The sequence below is a fragment of the Cebus imitator genome, unplaced genomic scaffold (genome assembly GCF_001604975.1).
Source record: "Cebus imitator isolate Cc_AM_T3 unplaced genomic scaffold, Cebus_imitator-1.0 Scaffold92, whole genome shotgun sequence".
In the NCBI taxonomy this organism is placed as follows: Eukaryota; Metazoa; Chordata; class Mammalia; order Primates; family Cebidae; genus Cebus; species Cebus imitator.
The window spans coordinates 8,806,758-8,824,938 of record NW_016107407.1 but is presented as its reverse complement, the minus strand read 5'-3'; the positions used below and the strand labels follow the sequence as shown (position 1 = coordinate 8,824,938).

The window sequence follows — 18,181 nt, the reverse complement described above, 5'->3', positions numbered from 1 at the left end:
AAAAAAAAAAAAAAAAAAAGTTCTGTGTTGCACTGATATTAATTAATCAAATGAGTTTAATTTGAATATAGAAGCATTGACTTTTTTCTTAAAGAAAGTTACTTTTTGATATGATAGCTGTTTCATAAAATCCTTTAGAGGCTAACATATTTTAGAAATGAAAAAATTACAGTTAATAATTTTTTGAATACTAAAATTGTTATTTTCAATAAACACTGCATTGATTTTAAAAACTGCACTAATTTTGAAATATAAAATATTAATAGCTAATAATTCTGTGGCAATTCAATTTTTTCTTTTGATAAATATTTTAATATCGAAAGCTTATTGTACATTATTTCTTAGGTATGTTTTATATACCTTCTTGCATGAGTGGATCAAGAAACTTTAAGATGGCTAAACTAGAGGATACAAGAAATGTAGGCATGCCAGTAGCCCACATGGGTATGGAAAAAAATGAGTATTTTTGTTAACTATTATTCTACAAGTGTATATCCAAGCTGATCAGTTCACAACGCTTTCTCTGATGAGAAATGAGTTATATATCCAGCTAAAGTGGCATCACAACTGTGTGCTTCCCAAATTATAGGACAAATTGAAGAACATGATAAATACTTGTAGTATAATGGTATAAATGATTCTGATGTGTTGCATTAAAGATATCCTGTAGCATTTTACCATCGGCCTTGACATTTTTCCTCTCAGGATCATGCTTTGCTCCTCTGATTAAAGATCACTTTTCTCCGCATTGATGAGCTTGCTCACATTGGCATATGTGCACTTTTCTATTTTAGTTATAGTCACTTGGGACAGAATCCCATGTTCAAATCAAAACTGCATGATTTATTAGACCTATGTTCCTATGTTTTTCTTCAGTACACTTCTGTCATGTTGCTGTCCTAACCAAAATGAAAAACATCCCAACAGTTAATCATTTTCAAACCAAGCATGATGATTCACGTCAATACTAACACTGCATGAATTTATGATTGGCTTTGTCATATTTGCATATAATTGATTATATGTCCCTTTTGCTTTTTAGAGTCTCCTGAGAGATATCATCACTTGACGGTAATAAGTTTTATATTTTTATCTTGAATTATCAAATGCATATTGTATAAAATATAAATTATTTATTAATCATTTTGCTTCAAAACCCATTCAGCCTACCATTGAAATGAAAGATAAAGCAGGAGGAATGAAGAATGTACAAACGTCCAAAGCAGGTAAATGTTGCAATACATGTTTACTCTGGAAGGAAGTACATTAAAATATTTGAAATGTTTGAAATGCTCACAGTTTTCTTATTCCTAATTCTTTTTACCCTGAAATTTGATGGAAGGATTTCTTTTTTTTCTTTTAAATTGAGACAGAGTCTCACTCTGTTGCTCAGGCTGGAATGCAGTGATGTGATCTCAGCTCACTGCAGCGTCTGCCTCCCAAGTTCAAGGGATGGATTCTCCTGCCTCAGCCTCCAGAGTAGCTGGGACTACAGGCATGGCCACCACACCCGGCTTATTTTTGTATTTTTAGTAGAGATGGGGTTTCACATTGTTGGCCAGGCTAATCTTGAACTTCTGACCTCAGGTGTTCTGCCCACCTTGGCCTCCTAAAGTGCTGAGATTACAGACGTGAGCCACTGCACCTGGCCTGATGGAATGATTTCACATAAACAATGTAGATGATATTGTTGGTATTCACATTTGAATAAAAGATATTTACAAGCAGAAGAATAAGAAATTTTTAAAATGTAATCTTTAACTTAGATGTTCCCACTTTTATGTTTTATACCCTAAAGTTTCCAGTTTGGAATCTCTGTGCTTGTTAGGGATTCACAGAGGTAAATTATGAGACACTAAGATTTCCCCAGTGTTTCAAATGCTTATTGGAATTCTAATCTTTACCTAGAGGAAAACTTTACTTGCAAACGTGTCAATAATTATATTTTAGCATTAATCATTTCATCTTAGTGTTATTAAACTGATGATCTAAAGCCAATCAGGAGTTCTGATTAGCAGATTGTGTGTGTGTGTGTGTTACCTTTGATTATTAAAAATAATGAAAGTAATTTTTTTTTTTTTTTGAGACAGAGTCTCACTCTGTCACCCAGGCTGAAGTGCAGTGGTGTGATCTCAGCTCACTGCAACCTCTGCCCTCCAAGTTCCAGCAATTCTCCTGCCTCAGGCTCCCAAGTAGTTGGGATTACAGGCATGCATCACCATGCCTGGCTAATTTTTGTATTTTTGTTAGAGACAAGGTTTCATCATGTTGGCCAGGCTGGTCTTTAACTCCTGACCTCAGGTAATCTGCCCACCTCAACCTCCCAAAGTCTAAGATTACAGGCATGAGCCACCATGCCTGGCCAGTAATTATTATTATTATTATTTTTATATATATTTTAGGTTTTGGGGTACATGTGAAGAACATGCAGGATTATTGCATAGGTACATACATGGCAATGCGGTTTGCTGCCTTCCTACCTATACATATGCTTGTTTGCTCTTATTTCTTCATGAGCTTGGTAGATCCAAGAAGCAAGACTTTTTTTTTTTTTTTTTTTTTTGAGATGGAGTCTTGCTCTGTCACCAGACTGGAGTACAGTGGCGCGATCTCGGCTCACTGCAACCTCCGCCTCCTGGGTTTAAGCAATTCTCCTGTCTTAGCCTCCCGAGTAACTGGGACTACAGGCCCATGCTACCACACACACCCGGCTTCTTTTTTGTATTTTTTAGTAGATACAGGGTTTCACCATGTTGGCCAGAATGGTCCCGATCTCCTGACCTTGTGATTTGCCTGCGTTGGCCTCCCAGAGTGCTAGGATTACAGGCATGAGCTACCGCACCTGGCTGAAACAGGACTTTTAAAACAAAATACTTTAAATGAAATCCCTCAACACAGGAAGACATGAAACAGAAAAAGCATGAAGGAAACAACTTAAACAGTTCCTGTAGATCATTTCACTTCTCATTTAATACCTTTTATAAAGTAATGAATAGAGTCTAGTTCTCTACGGACCCAGATATATACATTTATTCATTTAATAAGAATTCACTTTATATTGGGCACTGATATTGTATATCCTAAATATTTTTGGAAACATTCCCTCAGTTTAGGTCTGCATTATCCTTGTTTTACAATATTGTCTTCTAATTCATTTCCCTTTATTTATTCATATGCACCTGAAATTCATCCTCCCCACAGTATTTAGGGTGATCTGTCTCCAGTGCAGATAGGACCATGAGTCCCTCTTGAAAACATAAATATTCAAACATCGTAAGATTACATATAAGGCTATTATCATCTGACTTCTGCCTAACTCTCCATCTTTAGCCCTTCCCCTTTCTGCCCTTTTCTCTGGGATTTCTCAACTGATGGTGATGCTCTCCTCTCCAGTGCTTGTATTTTAGACAAATACATATGCTATTTGAGGCTTCTTTCCCTCTGTCGTTGCTGTCTTGCATGTTGTTACCCTTTCCTGCCCTCTACTCCCTTTAGTCTGGCTAACCTCACTTTATAAGTCTCAACTCAGGCATGATCTCTGGAAAAGCCATCTTTGATGCCTTTTATTTACGTTCTTTTTTTTTTTGTGATGGAGTCTCACTGGAGTGCGGTGGCATGATCTCGGCTTTCTGCAACTTCGGCCTCCCAGGTTCAAGTGATTCTCCTGACCCAGCCTCCTCAAGTAGCTGGGATCACAGGCACCCATCACGACACCCGGCTCATTTTTGTATTTTTGTATTTATAGTAGACAGGGGTTTTGCCATGTTGGCTAGGCTGGTCTGGAACTCCTGGCCTCAAGTGATCCACCCACATCAGCCTCCCAAAGTGCTGGGATTACAGACATGAGCCACTGTGCCCGGTCTTCCTTACATTCTTTAAACCCCAGTGCTTAGCACTTAGCAGGAACTCAATAAATAATTATCAAGTAAAATAGATAGACTTTTTATAAGATAACTTGAAAGATCGTCCCCTACAGTCTGAGAGCAAGGGCATAGACATATGGAGAAATAATTGACAGTTCAGGTGGAAAAGATACAGTACAAAGATAAGGTACGAAGGCAGCCCCAAGGAAAGAGACACTTGTTTATCTGGGGAAAGATAGCTATAATAGAAGAAAACTTCAAATAGCAGTCTGAGTCTTAAAAGATGAAAAGAAATTTGTCAAAATTTCAGATATAAGGAGCGGGATGTACAGTGATAAAGATGTAAAAAGTAATAGTAATTTTGGAACTCATTAATTATGAACAACACTCTGTACCTTGTTAAAAAGGTACTGTTGGCCAGGTGCAGTGGCTCATGCCTGTAATCCTGGCACTTTGGGAGGTCAAGGTGGGTAGATTGCCTGAGCTCAGGAGTTTGAGATCAGCAGGGCCAACATGGCGAAACCCTGTCTCTACTAAAATACAAAAGAAATTAACTGGACGTGGTGGCGTGCGCCTGTAGTCCCAGCTACTCAGGAGGCTGAGGCAGGCGAATCGCTTGAACCCAGGAGGCGGAGGTTGCAGTGAGCTGAGATTGCGCCACTGCACTCCAGCCTGGGTGACAGAGCAAGACTCTGTCTCTACATTAAAAAAAAAAAAAAAAGGTACTGTTAGAGAGAACATTTACAGTGTTACTTTATGTATTTCCACTATGTCTTAAGATTTTGTTTTGTTTCTGACAGTTTTGCTCATTTACGTTGGGTGAATGAATTTGTGAGGCATTAACCTGGTATCATCTAGTGTTGCTAGTCTCCCCAAGTGGTTTGTTGAAGTTTTGGATAATGGTTGAAGTTTTAATTAGATACTTCATTAAGTTGATAGTTAAAATTATTTCTTACTGGGAAGTAAATGTTCCACTAAAGATTAGGCTTCATTGAAACTTTTTGTGATTGCGCCACTGCACTCCAGCTAGGGTGACAGAGTGAGACCCTGTCTCGAAAACAAATAGAAAAAAAATCCCTCTCAATTTATAAAATACAAATAAATGTTATTTTCTGTTTCTATAAAGACTATACCTTTTACCTAACTGCTCTAAGTAGTTCATTTAACTAAACATTTGGATTTTTTCAGCTGAACATGACTTAGAAGTAACATCAGAAGAAGAGCAAGAAAGGAAAGGAAGTGAAAATAACCAGTCACAGGTATTCAATTTTTTAAAAAACTTCTGGTTTAATATTGCTTTCTTTGCTTTAATGATGTAACATAGTCCAAATGAAATTGCCTTTCAGACCAGCCTTTTAGAATCAATAGATCATTATTTAATACTTAGTATTAAAAACATTTTGACTAGATAAATATTCTTAGAATGTGTAGTAAACTATAGCTAATCTTTTGTTTTTGTTATCGTTACTTTTTACCCTTGAAATTGAAGCCAGAAATTTCCTGAGTATTGTTTCCTCTTTCATTTTTATAACTTCCTTACGTGATAAAGATGGTAGCATCAAATATTAATAATAATCAAATTATTATTAATAATATGATCAAATAGAATCATATTATTAAGCAGTAGAAAATATGAACAATTTAACACTGATGGCCACTGAGTTGGATTTATTTTAAAAGAGGAATCATTCCCAGTGGTTTAGGATTTACATTCTTTTTTGTTTCTGAGATGGAGTTTCCCTCTTTTTGCCCAGGCTGGAGTGCAATGGCACGATCATGGCTCACCACAACCTCCACCTCCTGGGTTCAAGCAATTCTCCTGCCTCAGCCTTCCAAGTAGCTGGGGTCACGGGCATGTGCCACCATGCCCAGCTAATTTTGTATTTTTAGTAGAGATGGGGTTTCTCCGTGTTGGTCAGGCTGGTCTTGAACTTCCGACCTCAGGTGATCTGCCCACCTCGGCCTCCCAAAGTGCTGGGATTACAGGCAAGAGCCACCGTGCCCAGCCAGGATTTATATTCTTATATTACTGGTCACTAATTCCAAGGTTAAAGGTTTATTCTGCTTTGTGGTCTCTGTTGACTTCAGCTCCTACATTCAGGGAAAGAATGGGGTCATAAAATCAACCCAGTTATTAAGAGAATCAGAATTAATTAATAACTGAATTAATTCCTTTCAGAATGGGATCTTTCCATTGTTAGGATATAAACAATAACTTCTGATTATTTCCATCTAGGAAATCAGTAAATACTACGGAATTTTTAAATCTACTATTAATGAAGCTTATGTAAGAATTGGACTTAAGCTGATAGTCAATTCAGATTCATAACACCACATTATAGTATATAATTTCATTTAAAATGTAAGAATTTGCTTTTTGTTCTGATTGGTGTTTATTTTGGCTCCTAATAATTTAAAGTTTCTCTGCTCTCCAGTTAGAAATCTTTAGAAAAAGTACTTAAATACACTGTAGGGGCTCAGTATTTGATGTATGATAAGGTAAAATCTTTTTAAGTCAGGATGCCTTTATAATACTACAAATCATCTGCTAATTTATTTTCAGTAGATTTAACACATAATTAATTAAGTTTAATCCAAAGGAACAGTGATAAAGTTAACTTTGCTGGTTCATGTTTTTCTCCTATTTTAGGCTAAGGCAAATTAGTTTTTGCTTCTTAGTTACAATCCAGTGATTTAGGAGTAACTAAACATAGATGAAGAAGTTTAACAGTTCAGTTTTAATTATTTCCTAATTTTTCTTTGTTTATACCTGATTACTTAAGGATAAAGTTATTTTAAAAACATGCACCCTGACAGAAAAGACATCTGAAAAACAAAACAAGCAAATTAATGTTCCACTTTCACAATGTCTGCAAAACACGTCTCAAGAACCAGAACTGAATAAGGAGTGTGATAGAGAGGATATATCTTTATATTCAGGACTTCCTTGTGTGCAAAATGATGAAGAAATACCAACCAAACAAGGCAAATTAGAGTGGAAAAATAATTTAAAACTCATCACAAATGAGTTAAAGCAGAGCCGTGGTGCAACTTATGAAAAATACAAAATTACTGCTTGTCCTGGGAAAGAGCCACTACATGATAGCTCTAAAGGAGGTGCAGATTTTAAGGAAATACCCTCTTCTTTGACAAATAATATACTTGATTGTGATGAAAAAGATTCTTCTATCTCTGTAGTATTCCACGCATTGCCTGAACAAAAAGAACCCAGTCTTGAAAATGTCTTTCCATCTCTTTCATACTCTGGGTCCCCAGAATATGTTTGCCAGTCATTTTCTAAGCCTTATTTAAATGAAAATAAATTAGTCCGAGGAAATAACAAACCAGACACTGAGCATGTTTTTAACACAGATGAGAATTTTTATAATGATACAGAAAATACAAAAGTAAGGAGCCCACAAGTAGTTACAGGTGAAATGAAAGAAGAGTTTGATATACAAATAACAAAAAATATGAACCAAAATGCCACTAATTGGAAATTAGACATTGGACATGTGCCTCGGTCTAGTGATCCCAAAAGACCTTTTGATTTGATCTGCTCCAAAGAAATGAAGCATATGATTAAAATAAAAAGGCATAGTATTTCTGCTGGTACAGATGCTTACAAGAAAACAAAACCAATACAGAACTTGTTCCAGAAGCCGTTATATGATAATTGCAGTGCTAATAACTATCAAAGCATGGAACCTGAATTAGAAAATGTGAGGTCTTCTCCACCACAAAGTGACAGAACATCAAAAGTATCTCTAAAAGAAGAATTACAGCAAGATATCCAAAGGTTTAAAAATGAGATAGCCATATTAAAAGTAGAGTTCCGGGCTTTGGAGAAAGAAAAAGTTCAACTTCAAAAAGAGGTAGAGGTTTGCTTGCTGCTACTCTTTGTTTTTTCTCTATCAGTTATCTGATCCATTCTGATTTTCTGCTTATGAAGAGCTCATGTATAAAATGGCGTTACCTAAATAGGTAATCGTATGTAGAAATAATTATTTCTGTTAAGTAACGGGAGTTAAGGAAAACATTCTCACAATCATTGTTCCTTAATCAACCTAAGAAGTGTATCAGTCTTCCAAGTGGCATATGGACTGGGAAAACTAATTTAGCCATATATCATGTGACCTTGTGAACAAGGATAAGCGTAAAGGAAATTACTTTATGAAAGGTAACAAGTGCTAGGGTGTTTTTCCCCTATTGACCTAAAGATGAATCTTTTATTTAAACAACATGGCAATACAGTGGGAAAGAAGCAGTGACTGAGAAAAGATGTAAAAACGTATCTAGCCTTGAGTGTTATAACAAATATTCCCAGGCAAAAGAACCTGTTTAATGTGCTTTCATGTGTGCAAGTTTATCTTTTTGACTCAAACTGTTGGAACTTATAATTCCATTATGATCACTTTAAAGATTTTTGGCAACAAATACATATACTTTCACATATTTTTAAAATCATCAGTCAGATATTTCTATTGAATCAGACCTTTACATTAGGTTGTTTAATAAAGTATGATAAGTTTGGGGAGGTAAACCATATAACTAGCATAAATCCTTGGCCAGAAATTTAGTATTTAACTCCAAAGTAGAAAGCTGAGTTCTGTACATTGAGTCTTAAAGATAAACAATAATCTGCAGATAATCTTCTTTAGAAGTAAAAGTAGATGAGGCCTCCCACACTATGGATTAAATTACCTCCCTGCTATGGCATTAAATTACTTTGCCAGTGTCACACTTTTAATTCATCTGATTAAATGTGATGATTTTATCTGGTAATTTATCTGATTCAGCATTATGGAGTTATAGCATCGCTTTTGGTGCCATAAAATGCTAGATAATGCCACTTTAGGAGCTCTGGATGGATCATTTAATCTTTCTTGTTTTACTCTCATTATCAGTAGATAATGGGGCTAATGTAGATAATTAATACTTATAGTGTATATTTTCCAGCTATAAAATTGTATGGTTATTGAATGTGAAATTTGGAAAGCATCTCATTTCCCAGAATTCCACACCAGCAACTCAGCAGTTTCACTCTGTTTTTTATGTTGTGGCAAACTTTAGTTTCTGTATTTCACTGAACACCTTCACTTTGTTGATATCCCAGGATCCAAATGAAAAAAGAATTATAAAAGACACTGGGGAAAATAACAGCTGAGGGCAGAAAGGGGAAAGATTGCTTTCTTTTCCTGGAGCAGTGTTACATCCTCTAAATCTGGCTGTGTAGTATGAAATCAAGGCGGTAAAGGCAGAAGATGCATCTTGTATCTTTTTTCTCTATTTCTACCAGTAAAATGGGGTGAAAATTCATAGTAGATAGTGAAGATTGGTTGGGAATAAAAGCGCAAAATTAAGAAGAGCCCTTGAAATTTTGGAAAATTCTGTTTCACTCAAACAGAAATGAAGCAGAATTTATAAAAATTTCATGGATAAAATTCTGAGAATTATAGCTTATAATTGTATAACACTTATATATACAATGATCCTATTAAAGTAAGCAGAAAATATTTTTATTGGCTAAAGTCACCACAGTTAAACTGAGTCAAATGATAAACTCAATGAAAACAAATTATTTAATAAAGTAATAGCAGTTCCTTAGTATCAAACTTTCATTAAAGGTTGAAGAAGAAAGGAAAAAACACAGAAATAATGAAATGGAAGTATCAGCAAACATATATGATAGTGCTACTGATGATGAAGATGATGAAGATGTTGATGATAATGATGGATTAATTCAAGAAAGAAGGAGTGGAAAAACTGATGATCAACAATTTCCTAGGAAGGAAAATAAAGAGTATGTTAGGTAAGCCAGTAGCATATTTAACAGCAGAGAATTGTTACTGTGCTATAAAACTAATTCTAATTTGGACTAAGATTCATGATTAATAAATTTTATACTTTTACCATGCAAGGGATATGCAACCATGCCTTGTAATTAGAAAAATGCAAATTGGCCGGGCGCGGTGGCTCAAGCCTGTAATCCCAGCACTTTGGGAGGCCGAGGCGGGTGGATCACGAGGTCAAGAGATCGAGACCATCCTGGTCAACATGGTGAAACCCCGTCTCTACTAAAAATACGAAAAATTAGCTGGGCATGGTGGTGCGTGCCTGTAATCCCAGCTACTCAGGAGGCTGAGGCAGGAGAATTGCCTGAACCCAGGAGGCGGAGGTTGCGGTGAGCCGAGATCGCGCCATTGCACTCCAGCCTGGGTAACAAGAGCGAAACTCCGTCTCAAAACAAAAAAAAAAGAAAAGAAAAATGCAAATTAACAAACAATGAGATACTTGTTTTTCTAATTTTATTGATATTTTATTTGAAAAATAATACCCAGTGATGGCAAATGTGAGAAAAAAGGCATTCTTATACACTGTTGGTAAATGAAATTGATAAATCCTTTTTGAAGGATAATTTGGCATATATCAAAATTTCAAATATTCCCTGTCTTTAACCTAACAGCTTCACTTCTGAAACTAGATTGTACAGGAAAATATGGCTTACATAAACACACACACACACACACAAGTTAAGGACATTTATTATATATTATGGATAATATACAGTAAGCTTATATATAATATGTACATAACATGTTAAAAATAAATAATATATGTATGTTAAGAATATTTATATAAACATGTTACATAAATACATATGTATCTTAAGGATATTTATTATAGTATCCCTAATGTTGGACTCTCAAATTAATCTGAATAGTGCCAAGGGATTGCACAGAGGGATCTGTAGTCCATGTAAACATTTCAGTATATTGAGTATCTTTAGGGGCTCATGCTCAACTCTTAACATAATACAGTGGGAAATTTCAGTCTCTGTAAATTATGTAGGTGTGTGATAGTGATATCCTTGTGCATGTTTTTACCCTATAAAAAAGTAGTTATGCCTGGGCGCAGTGGCTCATGCCTGTAATCCCAGCACTTTGTGAGGCTGAGGCAGGTGGATCACTTGAGGTCAGAGTTCCAGACACTTAGGCAGGAGGATCACCTGAACCCTGGAGGTAGAGATTGCAGTGAGCCAAGATTGTGCCACTGCACTCCAAACTGGGTGACAGGGTGACACTTCATTTCCAAAAAAAAAAAAAAAATTATAATTTTTCTGCTGGTAAATCCAACTTTTTATATTAGGATTAGATACTAGGCTAAAAGTCTATAACAGTTACCAATTCTTTATTTTTGAGATAGAGTTTTGCTCTTGTCGCCCAGGATGGAATGCAGTGTCGCAATCTCAGCTCACTGCAACCTTTATCTCCCAGGCTCAAGTGAATCTCCTGCCTCAGCCTCCCGAGCAGCTTGGATTACAGGCCTGCACCACTACACCAGGCTAATTTTTTTGTATTTTTAGTAGTGACAGGATTTCACCATCTTGGCCAGGCTGGTTTTGCACTCCTGACCCCGAGATCCACCTGCCTTGGCTTCCCAAAGTGCCAGGATTACAGGCGTGAGCCACTGTGCCTGCCCATTATTTTATTTTCAAACAAAATCATAACTAATCAGAATATAGCTATTTTGGAACTGCATATAATAGCATATAGGGTATTCTAAAAGTAAGGTTTTTTCCCCTACCCAGGATATTTTCCTGATTCCTTCTTTCATGTTACGTGTGCCTCATGCTATTTTAAAAACTTCATTTAAAAAAAACCACTTTGTTTAAATGAAACATTATCATATTTAAAAACAAAACCAAAGATTAGCCTAAATCTAATTGCTACTTCCATGTCTGAAGGTCATTGCTTGTAGGCAGTGAGCTCCAGCCTTTTACTGTAGCATTCAAGTTTAGCGTAGCATTCATCTCTGTCTAGTTTCTTTCTCTTTTCTTTTCAAGCTCCTGGGAAACATCTAGATGTCATATGCCTAATCTATGCTCACCTTCTACTCTCTAAGTAGAATGGTTTTCTCCCACTTTTTTGTCTTGTGAATTCTTCGTTTATTTTGCCTCTTCTGTTTTAACGCTGTCCTTGTGCTTAGATATAACTTTTCATATATCAACTCTTACATATCACATTTCATCATAATGGTATTATAAAATTGTGGTTTTCGAAGTGAGGAATATACATTTCCTCTTATGTTGCTGATAACATAAGTTGATAATTCATAAGTTTTTGAATTAATGAGTGAATTGAGGTGGGGCAAATGTTGGAATTTTATAAACATTATTTTTTTATTCTTTGTCAGAATTATTAGAAAACATTGGCTTTTTAATGGATTTTTAATTTTAATTTTTTTTTCCTTAACTCTTTCTGCATTTTGTTTCTTTTTTCTTATATAACTGTCATTTCCCATGGATTTTTTAAAGTAGTGGTCCTGCCTTGCAAATGAAGGAAGTAAAGAAAGGAAAACCTACCTCAAAAGAATCTGTGAATTCACTGGTGTTTGAGAAGGCCAGCTTACTAACTGGTGGCCTGCTACAAGTGGATGATGACAGCAGTTTAAGTGAAATAGATGAGGATGAAAGAAGGTAAAATCTACAATTTCTTTATTTCTCTATGGAGGAAAAACAAAACACAAGCAAAATAAAATATTTTTCTATGGAGGAAGGTTAGCGGTCATTTTTTTGCTGAAAATAGAATAATGTAGTCTCCCAAAGCCGGAGAATACTCTTCTATATCCAGACTGCTGAAAGGTTAAGATGAGGACAAGTGACTTTGATAAGGAGCAGTTTCAATAAATGGTCACCTTGGAGCCCTGACTGTCGTGGATGAGCATAGACAGCATTTGAGAGAACTTGGATGGAAAGGCAATAGGTAAACTTGTGGTAACTGAAGAAGAATGTGGGATTCAAGGGAGTCTTCCTCCTTTTTTATTTTAAAATGGAAGCTTTTAGAGTATATTTATATGCTTTTGGGAGTGAGCCAGTAGCAAAGGAAATGCTCATGAAATTTAGTTTTGTTTGCATGTTTAATCATCAGAAAGCTTGAACCATTATCTTTTAAAGATTTATAATAAACTAATTGTCCTTAGAACTTCTGTTTATGTAGTTTTTCACTAACAGGTTGTTCATTTAGAACTGTTTCAGAAAGTGAATATTCTAATATAATAGAATGTGTCAATAATATAACAGTTAAACTCTCATATATGAATTTTAAAAAATTATCTAATAATAAACATACAAACATGTAGGCTATACTGAATTGAATTTAAACATTTCTTGATGATTGAAGATATCAGAGTACTTTTGACAGTAGTATCACAAACAGCTATGATTTTCTAAGACTAAAAGATCAGATATATTAACTTAATAGTTGTTTAGATTCTGGGAAGAAGGGGAGGATTTTGTTTATATACTGTAGAAAATTAAACTATTGACAACCTATCACAGACTATTACTTTTAGATTATAAAGTTCTAAAATATTAAAAACCATGTTGCCTTATGCCAATAGTGTCATTAACATGTATTGTATGCTCAATAAAGATTTTTTTTTTTTTTTTGAGTTAGAGTCTTGCTCTGTTTCCCAGGCTAGAATGCAGTGATGTGATGTCAGCTCACGGCAACCTCCATCTCCCAGGTTCAACCAATTCTCATGCCTTAGCCTCCCGAGTAGCTGGGACTACAGGTGTATGCCACCATACCCGACTATTTTTTGTATTTGTAGTAGAGACAGGGTTTCGCCATGTTGGCCAGGCTTGTCTTGAACTCCTGACCTCAAGTGATCTGCCCACCTCAGCCTCCCAAAGTGCCAGGATTACAGGCGTGAGCCACCACACCCGGCCTCAATAAGGATTTTTGAATGCATGAATCGAGTTGAGTAGATGAATGAATGAACGTTGATGAATTTCTTTAGAAAAAATAAAATGTTTAGCTTATTGAAAGTAGGTTTCCAACTTGGCTAGATATAAGGTCTTTTATTTTTTTTTTTGAGATAGAGTTTTGCTTTTGTTGCCCAGGTTGGAGTACAATGGCGCGATCTCTGCTCACTGCAACCTCCGCTTCCTGGGTTCAAGCGATTCTCCTGCTGCAGCCTCCCGAATAGCTGGGATTACAGGCGTGTGCCACCACTCCTGGCTAATTTTGTATTTTTAGTAGAGGTGGGGTTTCTCCATGTTGGTCAGGCTTGTCCCAAACTCCTGACCTCAGGTGATCTGCCCACCTCAGCCTCCCAAAGTGCTGGGATGACAGGCGTGAGCCACCGCCCCTGGCAGGTTTTTTTATTTTAAAAAACATTTGCAAGATTCAGAAATTACTATTTATAATTATAGCCGGAAATAGAATGATAATATAGATTCATCTGCTGTCATATCACTTAAAAATACCTGAAACTAAACGTTACTTTCACAGGACAGCAAAATATGTTTTGGAGCTAGAATTGTTGGGTTTGAATTTTGGGTCTGCTACTGACCAGCTATATGTGGTTGAGCAAGTTACTTGGCTTTTCTGTGCCTAGTTTCTTCCTTTATAAAATACTTAATATGTTATCAACCTCACAGAATTGTTACAAGGATTAAAATGAGTTTAACATATGTACAGTGCTCAGAATAATGCATAGTACTTGCGTCGTGAGTTCCGAAAAAATCTACCTAATATCATCATTCAAAAAGGGTTCTCCTCATGTAAGGATGTTAAGTAATATGTTCCAAATAGGTTCTAGTGCCAATAAAAGCTTGTTTTTATTGAAAAGGACAGTAGCAAAGAAACCTGGGATGTTTCTGTTGAATAATGCAAGTAACACTATGGTTCCTTTTGCTTTGACTGTCAGAACGCTTGAACTAAATTTGTTATGATGTTATTAGTGTATTTTTCTTGTCCCTTACTGTTACTCTTTCTCTTTATAGTTTAATACCTCTTGTAGAAAGTTGTTATATATCTGTAAAAAAGATTCCTGTAAACTTTATAAATAGGGTAAATAAATTATAAATGCAGAGATTTTATTTAAAAAAATAATAGTTTTAGATATTCCTTGTATTTTACATATTAACTATTTACCTGAAAGGTATTTTTTTTCTTTTTAGGCTTACTAAGAAAACATCTAATGAAAAGAACAAGGTACTGTAAAAAATAAATTATCAAAATCATTGTTTAAAAAAACACATTATAAAAGATAAAGTGGGCAGGGCACAGGGCTCACACCTATAATCCCAGCACTTTGGAAGCTAAAGCAGGAGGATTGCTGCCCAGGAGTTTGAGACCAGCTTAGGCAACATGGTGGGAGCCCTGTATCTACAAAAATTAAGAAAAAATTAACCAGGCATGATGAGTACACCTATAGTCCCAGCTACTTGGGAAGCTGAGGTGAGAGGATTGCTTGAACCCAGGTGTTTGAAGCTGCAGTGAGCTGTGATCATGCCACTGTACTCCAGCCTGGGTGATAGAGCAAGACCCGATACCACACACACAAAAAAAAGAAATGAAAAAAAAAACCAGATAATCTTTTGTTGTAAAGACATTTACTTTAAAAAAGTTATTAAGAAGCATTAGCCATTGATAAAAATATCTTTTTTTTTTTTTTTTTTTTGAGATGGATTCCCAGGCTGAAGTACAGGTGCCCATCACCACCGGCTAATTTTTTTGTATTTTTACTAGAGACAGGGTTTCGCAGATTGGTCAGGCTGGTCTCAAACTTCTGACCTCAGGTGATCCGCCTGCCTTGGCCTCCCAAAGTGTTGGGATTACAGGTGTGAGCCACTGTGCCCGGCTTAAAGATAACTATCCTTTTAACAAAAATGAGTTCTTTTAAGAAATACATGTGTTTTTGCTCATATAGAAAGATGGATAATTACCACTTCTGTATATGCTATAAATATTTTGGGGACATTTTCAAACAGTGTTATTTATTTCATAGGCCAAAAACCAAATACAGTCTATGAATGATGTTGATGACTTAACTCAGTCATCTGAAACAGCCTCAGAGGATTGTGAACTGCTCCACTCTAATTACAAGAATTTTATGTTGCTCATTGAACAACTTGGAATGGAGTGTAAAGGTGGGACCATTGCATAAATTTAAAGCCTTTTTATGTATCCCATTGTAATGTATGTACACTTTGCGTGCATTATGTTATGCTTAGCATAATGTATGTAATGTAATAAAGTGTAATGTATGTGCACTTAGCATACATTATGCTATGCTTAGCACACTTAGCATGGCACCCTTTACCTTAGAGCGCTGATGTGTTTTAGGGATGTTGATCTAACAAATATGCTTTATGTTAAAATAAGATGAAAACAATTGAATATTGTACACTCTTAGCCAAAGACCTAGGAAAATTCCTCTGTACTTTTCTCAGTGTGAATGGCACTCCCAGTCTATTTGTTGACTCTGCTTCTCTCCTGTATCTTTACCCAAGGTCAGGCTACCATCGTCTCCCCACTGGAATACTGCAATAAGCTTATAACTGTTTTCCCTGCCACTCTACCTCCTGAAACTATGTCTACTCTGTAACCATAATTATATCAGACCTGATCATAATTACCCCCTTGCTTAAAACCCAGCTATGACTTCTCATTGCTGTAACATTAAAGATCTGAATCATCTGGCTTCACCCTGAATTATTTCATACCCTTCTTTCTCTGTGTTCCAGCCACTTTCTTGGAAGTTTGTTCTTGTAAGCAATAGCTTTAGTTATGTATAATTAATAAATGATGAACTGCACATATATAAAATGTTCAATTTGCTAAGTTTTGACCTATGTATACACATGGGAAACCATCACCGTAAGCAAGAGAGTTAACATAGCCATCATCCACAAAAGTTCCCTCATTCCCCTTTATGTTTACTTATTAAACTGCTAAATTGTTCTCTAAGTATTTGTATGTGCTATTTGCCATTTCCATCAGCAGTATATGACAAGTACATTTGCTCTGTATTCTCGCAAACACCTAGTTTGCTGTTTTTAAAATTTTTAAATTTTTAGCCATTCTATTCTGATAGGTGTATATTGTGGATATCATTATGGTTTCAGTATATGTTACCTTAATGACTAATAATGTTGAGCATCTTTCCATGTGCTTATTTGCCATCTGTAAATCTTCCTTGGTGAATTGTCTTTTCAAATCTTTTGCTGTTTAAAAAATGAGGTGGTTGGGGCTGGGTGAGATGGCTCACAACTGTAATCCCAGCACTTTGAGAGGCCGAGGTGGGTTGCTTACCAGAGGTCAGGAGTTTAAGACCAGCCTGACCAACACGGAGAAACCCCATCTCTACTAAAGATACAAAATTAGCCGGGCGTGGTGGTGCGTGCCTGTAATCCCAGCTACTCAGGAGGCTGAGGCAGGTGAATCACTTGAACCCAGGAGGTAGAGGTTGCAGTGAGCCAAGATCGTGCCATTGTACCCCACCCTGGGCAGCAGGAGCGAAACTCTGTCTCAAAAAAAAAAAAAAAATTAGGTTGTTGGGCTGGCATGGTGGCTCACACCTGTAATCCCAGCACTTTGGGAGGCTGAGGTGGGCGGATCATGAGGTCAAAAGATTGAGACTATCCTGGCCAACATGATGAAACCCCATCTGTAATAAAAAAATACAAAAATTATCTGGACATGGTGGTACACACCTGTAGTTCCAGTTACTAGGGAGGCCAGGGCAGAAGAGTCACTTGGACCCCTCCCAGGAGGCGGAGTTTGCAGTGAGCCAAGATCGCGCCACTGTACTCCAGCCTAGTGACAGAGCAAGACTTTGTTCCCTCTACCCCCCCAAAAAAGTAGGTTGTTTTCTTACTGGTTGCATTTTAAGAGTTCCTTTAAAAATTTATTATTATTATTTTTTCTAATGGAAAAGTTTTTAGTTAACAATAATCATGCCTTGGATGGACCTCATTGGTGGCCCGGCATGGTGGCTCATGTCTGTAATCCCAGCACTTTGGGAGGCCGAGGTGGACTGGTGACTTGAGGTCAGGAGTTTGAGACCAGCCTGGCCAACATGGTGAAACCCCGTCTCTACTAAAATTACAAAAATTAGCTGGGCATAGTGGCAGATGCCTGTAATCCTAGCTACATGGGAGGCTGAGACAAGAGAATCGCTTGAACCCGGGAGGCAGAGGTCTCAGTGAGCAGAGGTTGTAGTGAGCCGAGCTGGAGCCACTTTACTCCAGTCTGGGTGATGGAGTGAGACTCTGACTCAAAACAAACAAACAAAAAACCTCATTGGCTACGATGCTGCCACTGTGCAAAGCTGAAGAGTTCTTTATATAATATATTCTTGATGTTATTTCCTTTTTAGATATGTTTTTTTTGCAAAGATTTGTTCCCCCAGTTTGTGGCTTGACTTTTCATTCTCTTTTTTAAATTTAGATTTTTAATTTTTTTTGTTGACTTTTCATTTTCTTTTTTTTTTTTTTTTTTTTTTTTTTTTTTTTTTTTTTTTTT

The 18,181-nt window shown here is 36.4% G+C and overlaps 1 protein-coding gene across 3 annotated transcripts in view; it reads left to right on the top strand.

Annotated features, from left to right (window-relative positions):
* The window catches only part of ANKRD26 (ankyrin repeat domain 26), a 93,989-nt gene that overhangs the window by 38,139 nt on the left and 37,669 nt on the right, over nt 1-18,181 (top strand). Inside the window, exons 13-20 of one of the 3 annotated variants that reach the window (XM_017535475.2) lie at nt 346-444; nt 1,043-1,071; nt 1,166-1,226; nt 5,052-5,122; nt 9,491-9,675; nt 12,184-12,342; nt 14,833-14,866; nt 15,663-15,804. In XM_017535475.2, coding sequence (XP_017390964.1) covers nt 346-444; nt 1,043-1,071; nt 1,166-1,226; nt 5,052-5,122; nt 9,491-9,675; nt 12,184-12,342; nt 14,833-14,866; nt 15,663-15,804 — 780 coding nt within the window. Of the gene's footprint in view, nt 1-345; nt 445-1,042; nt 1,072-1,165; nt 1,227-5,051; nt 5,123-9,490; nt 9,676-12,180; nt 12,343-14,832; nt 14,867-15,662; nt 15,805-18,181 lie in introns of all 3 variants that reach the window. The other 2 variants (XM_017535474.2, XM_017535476.2) reach the window with 2 other exon arrangements.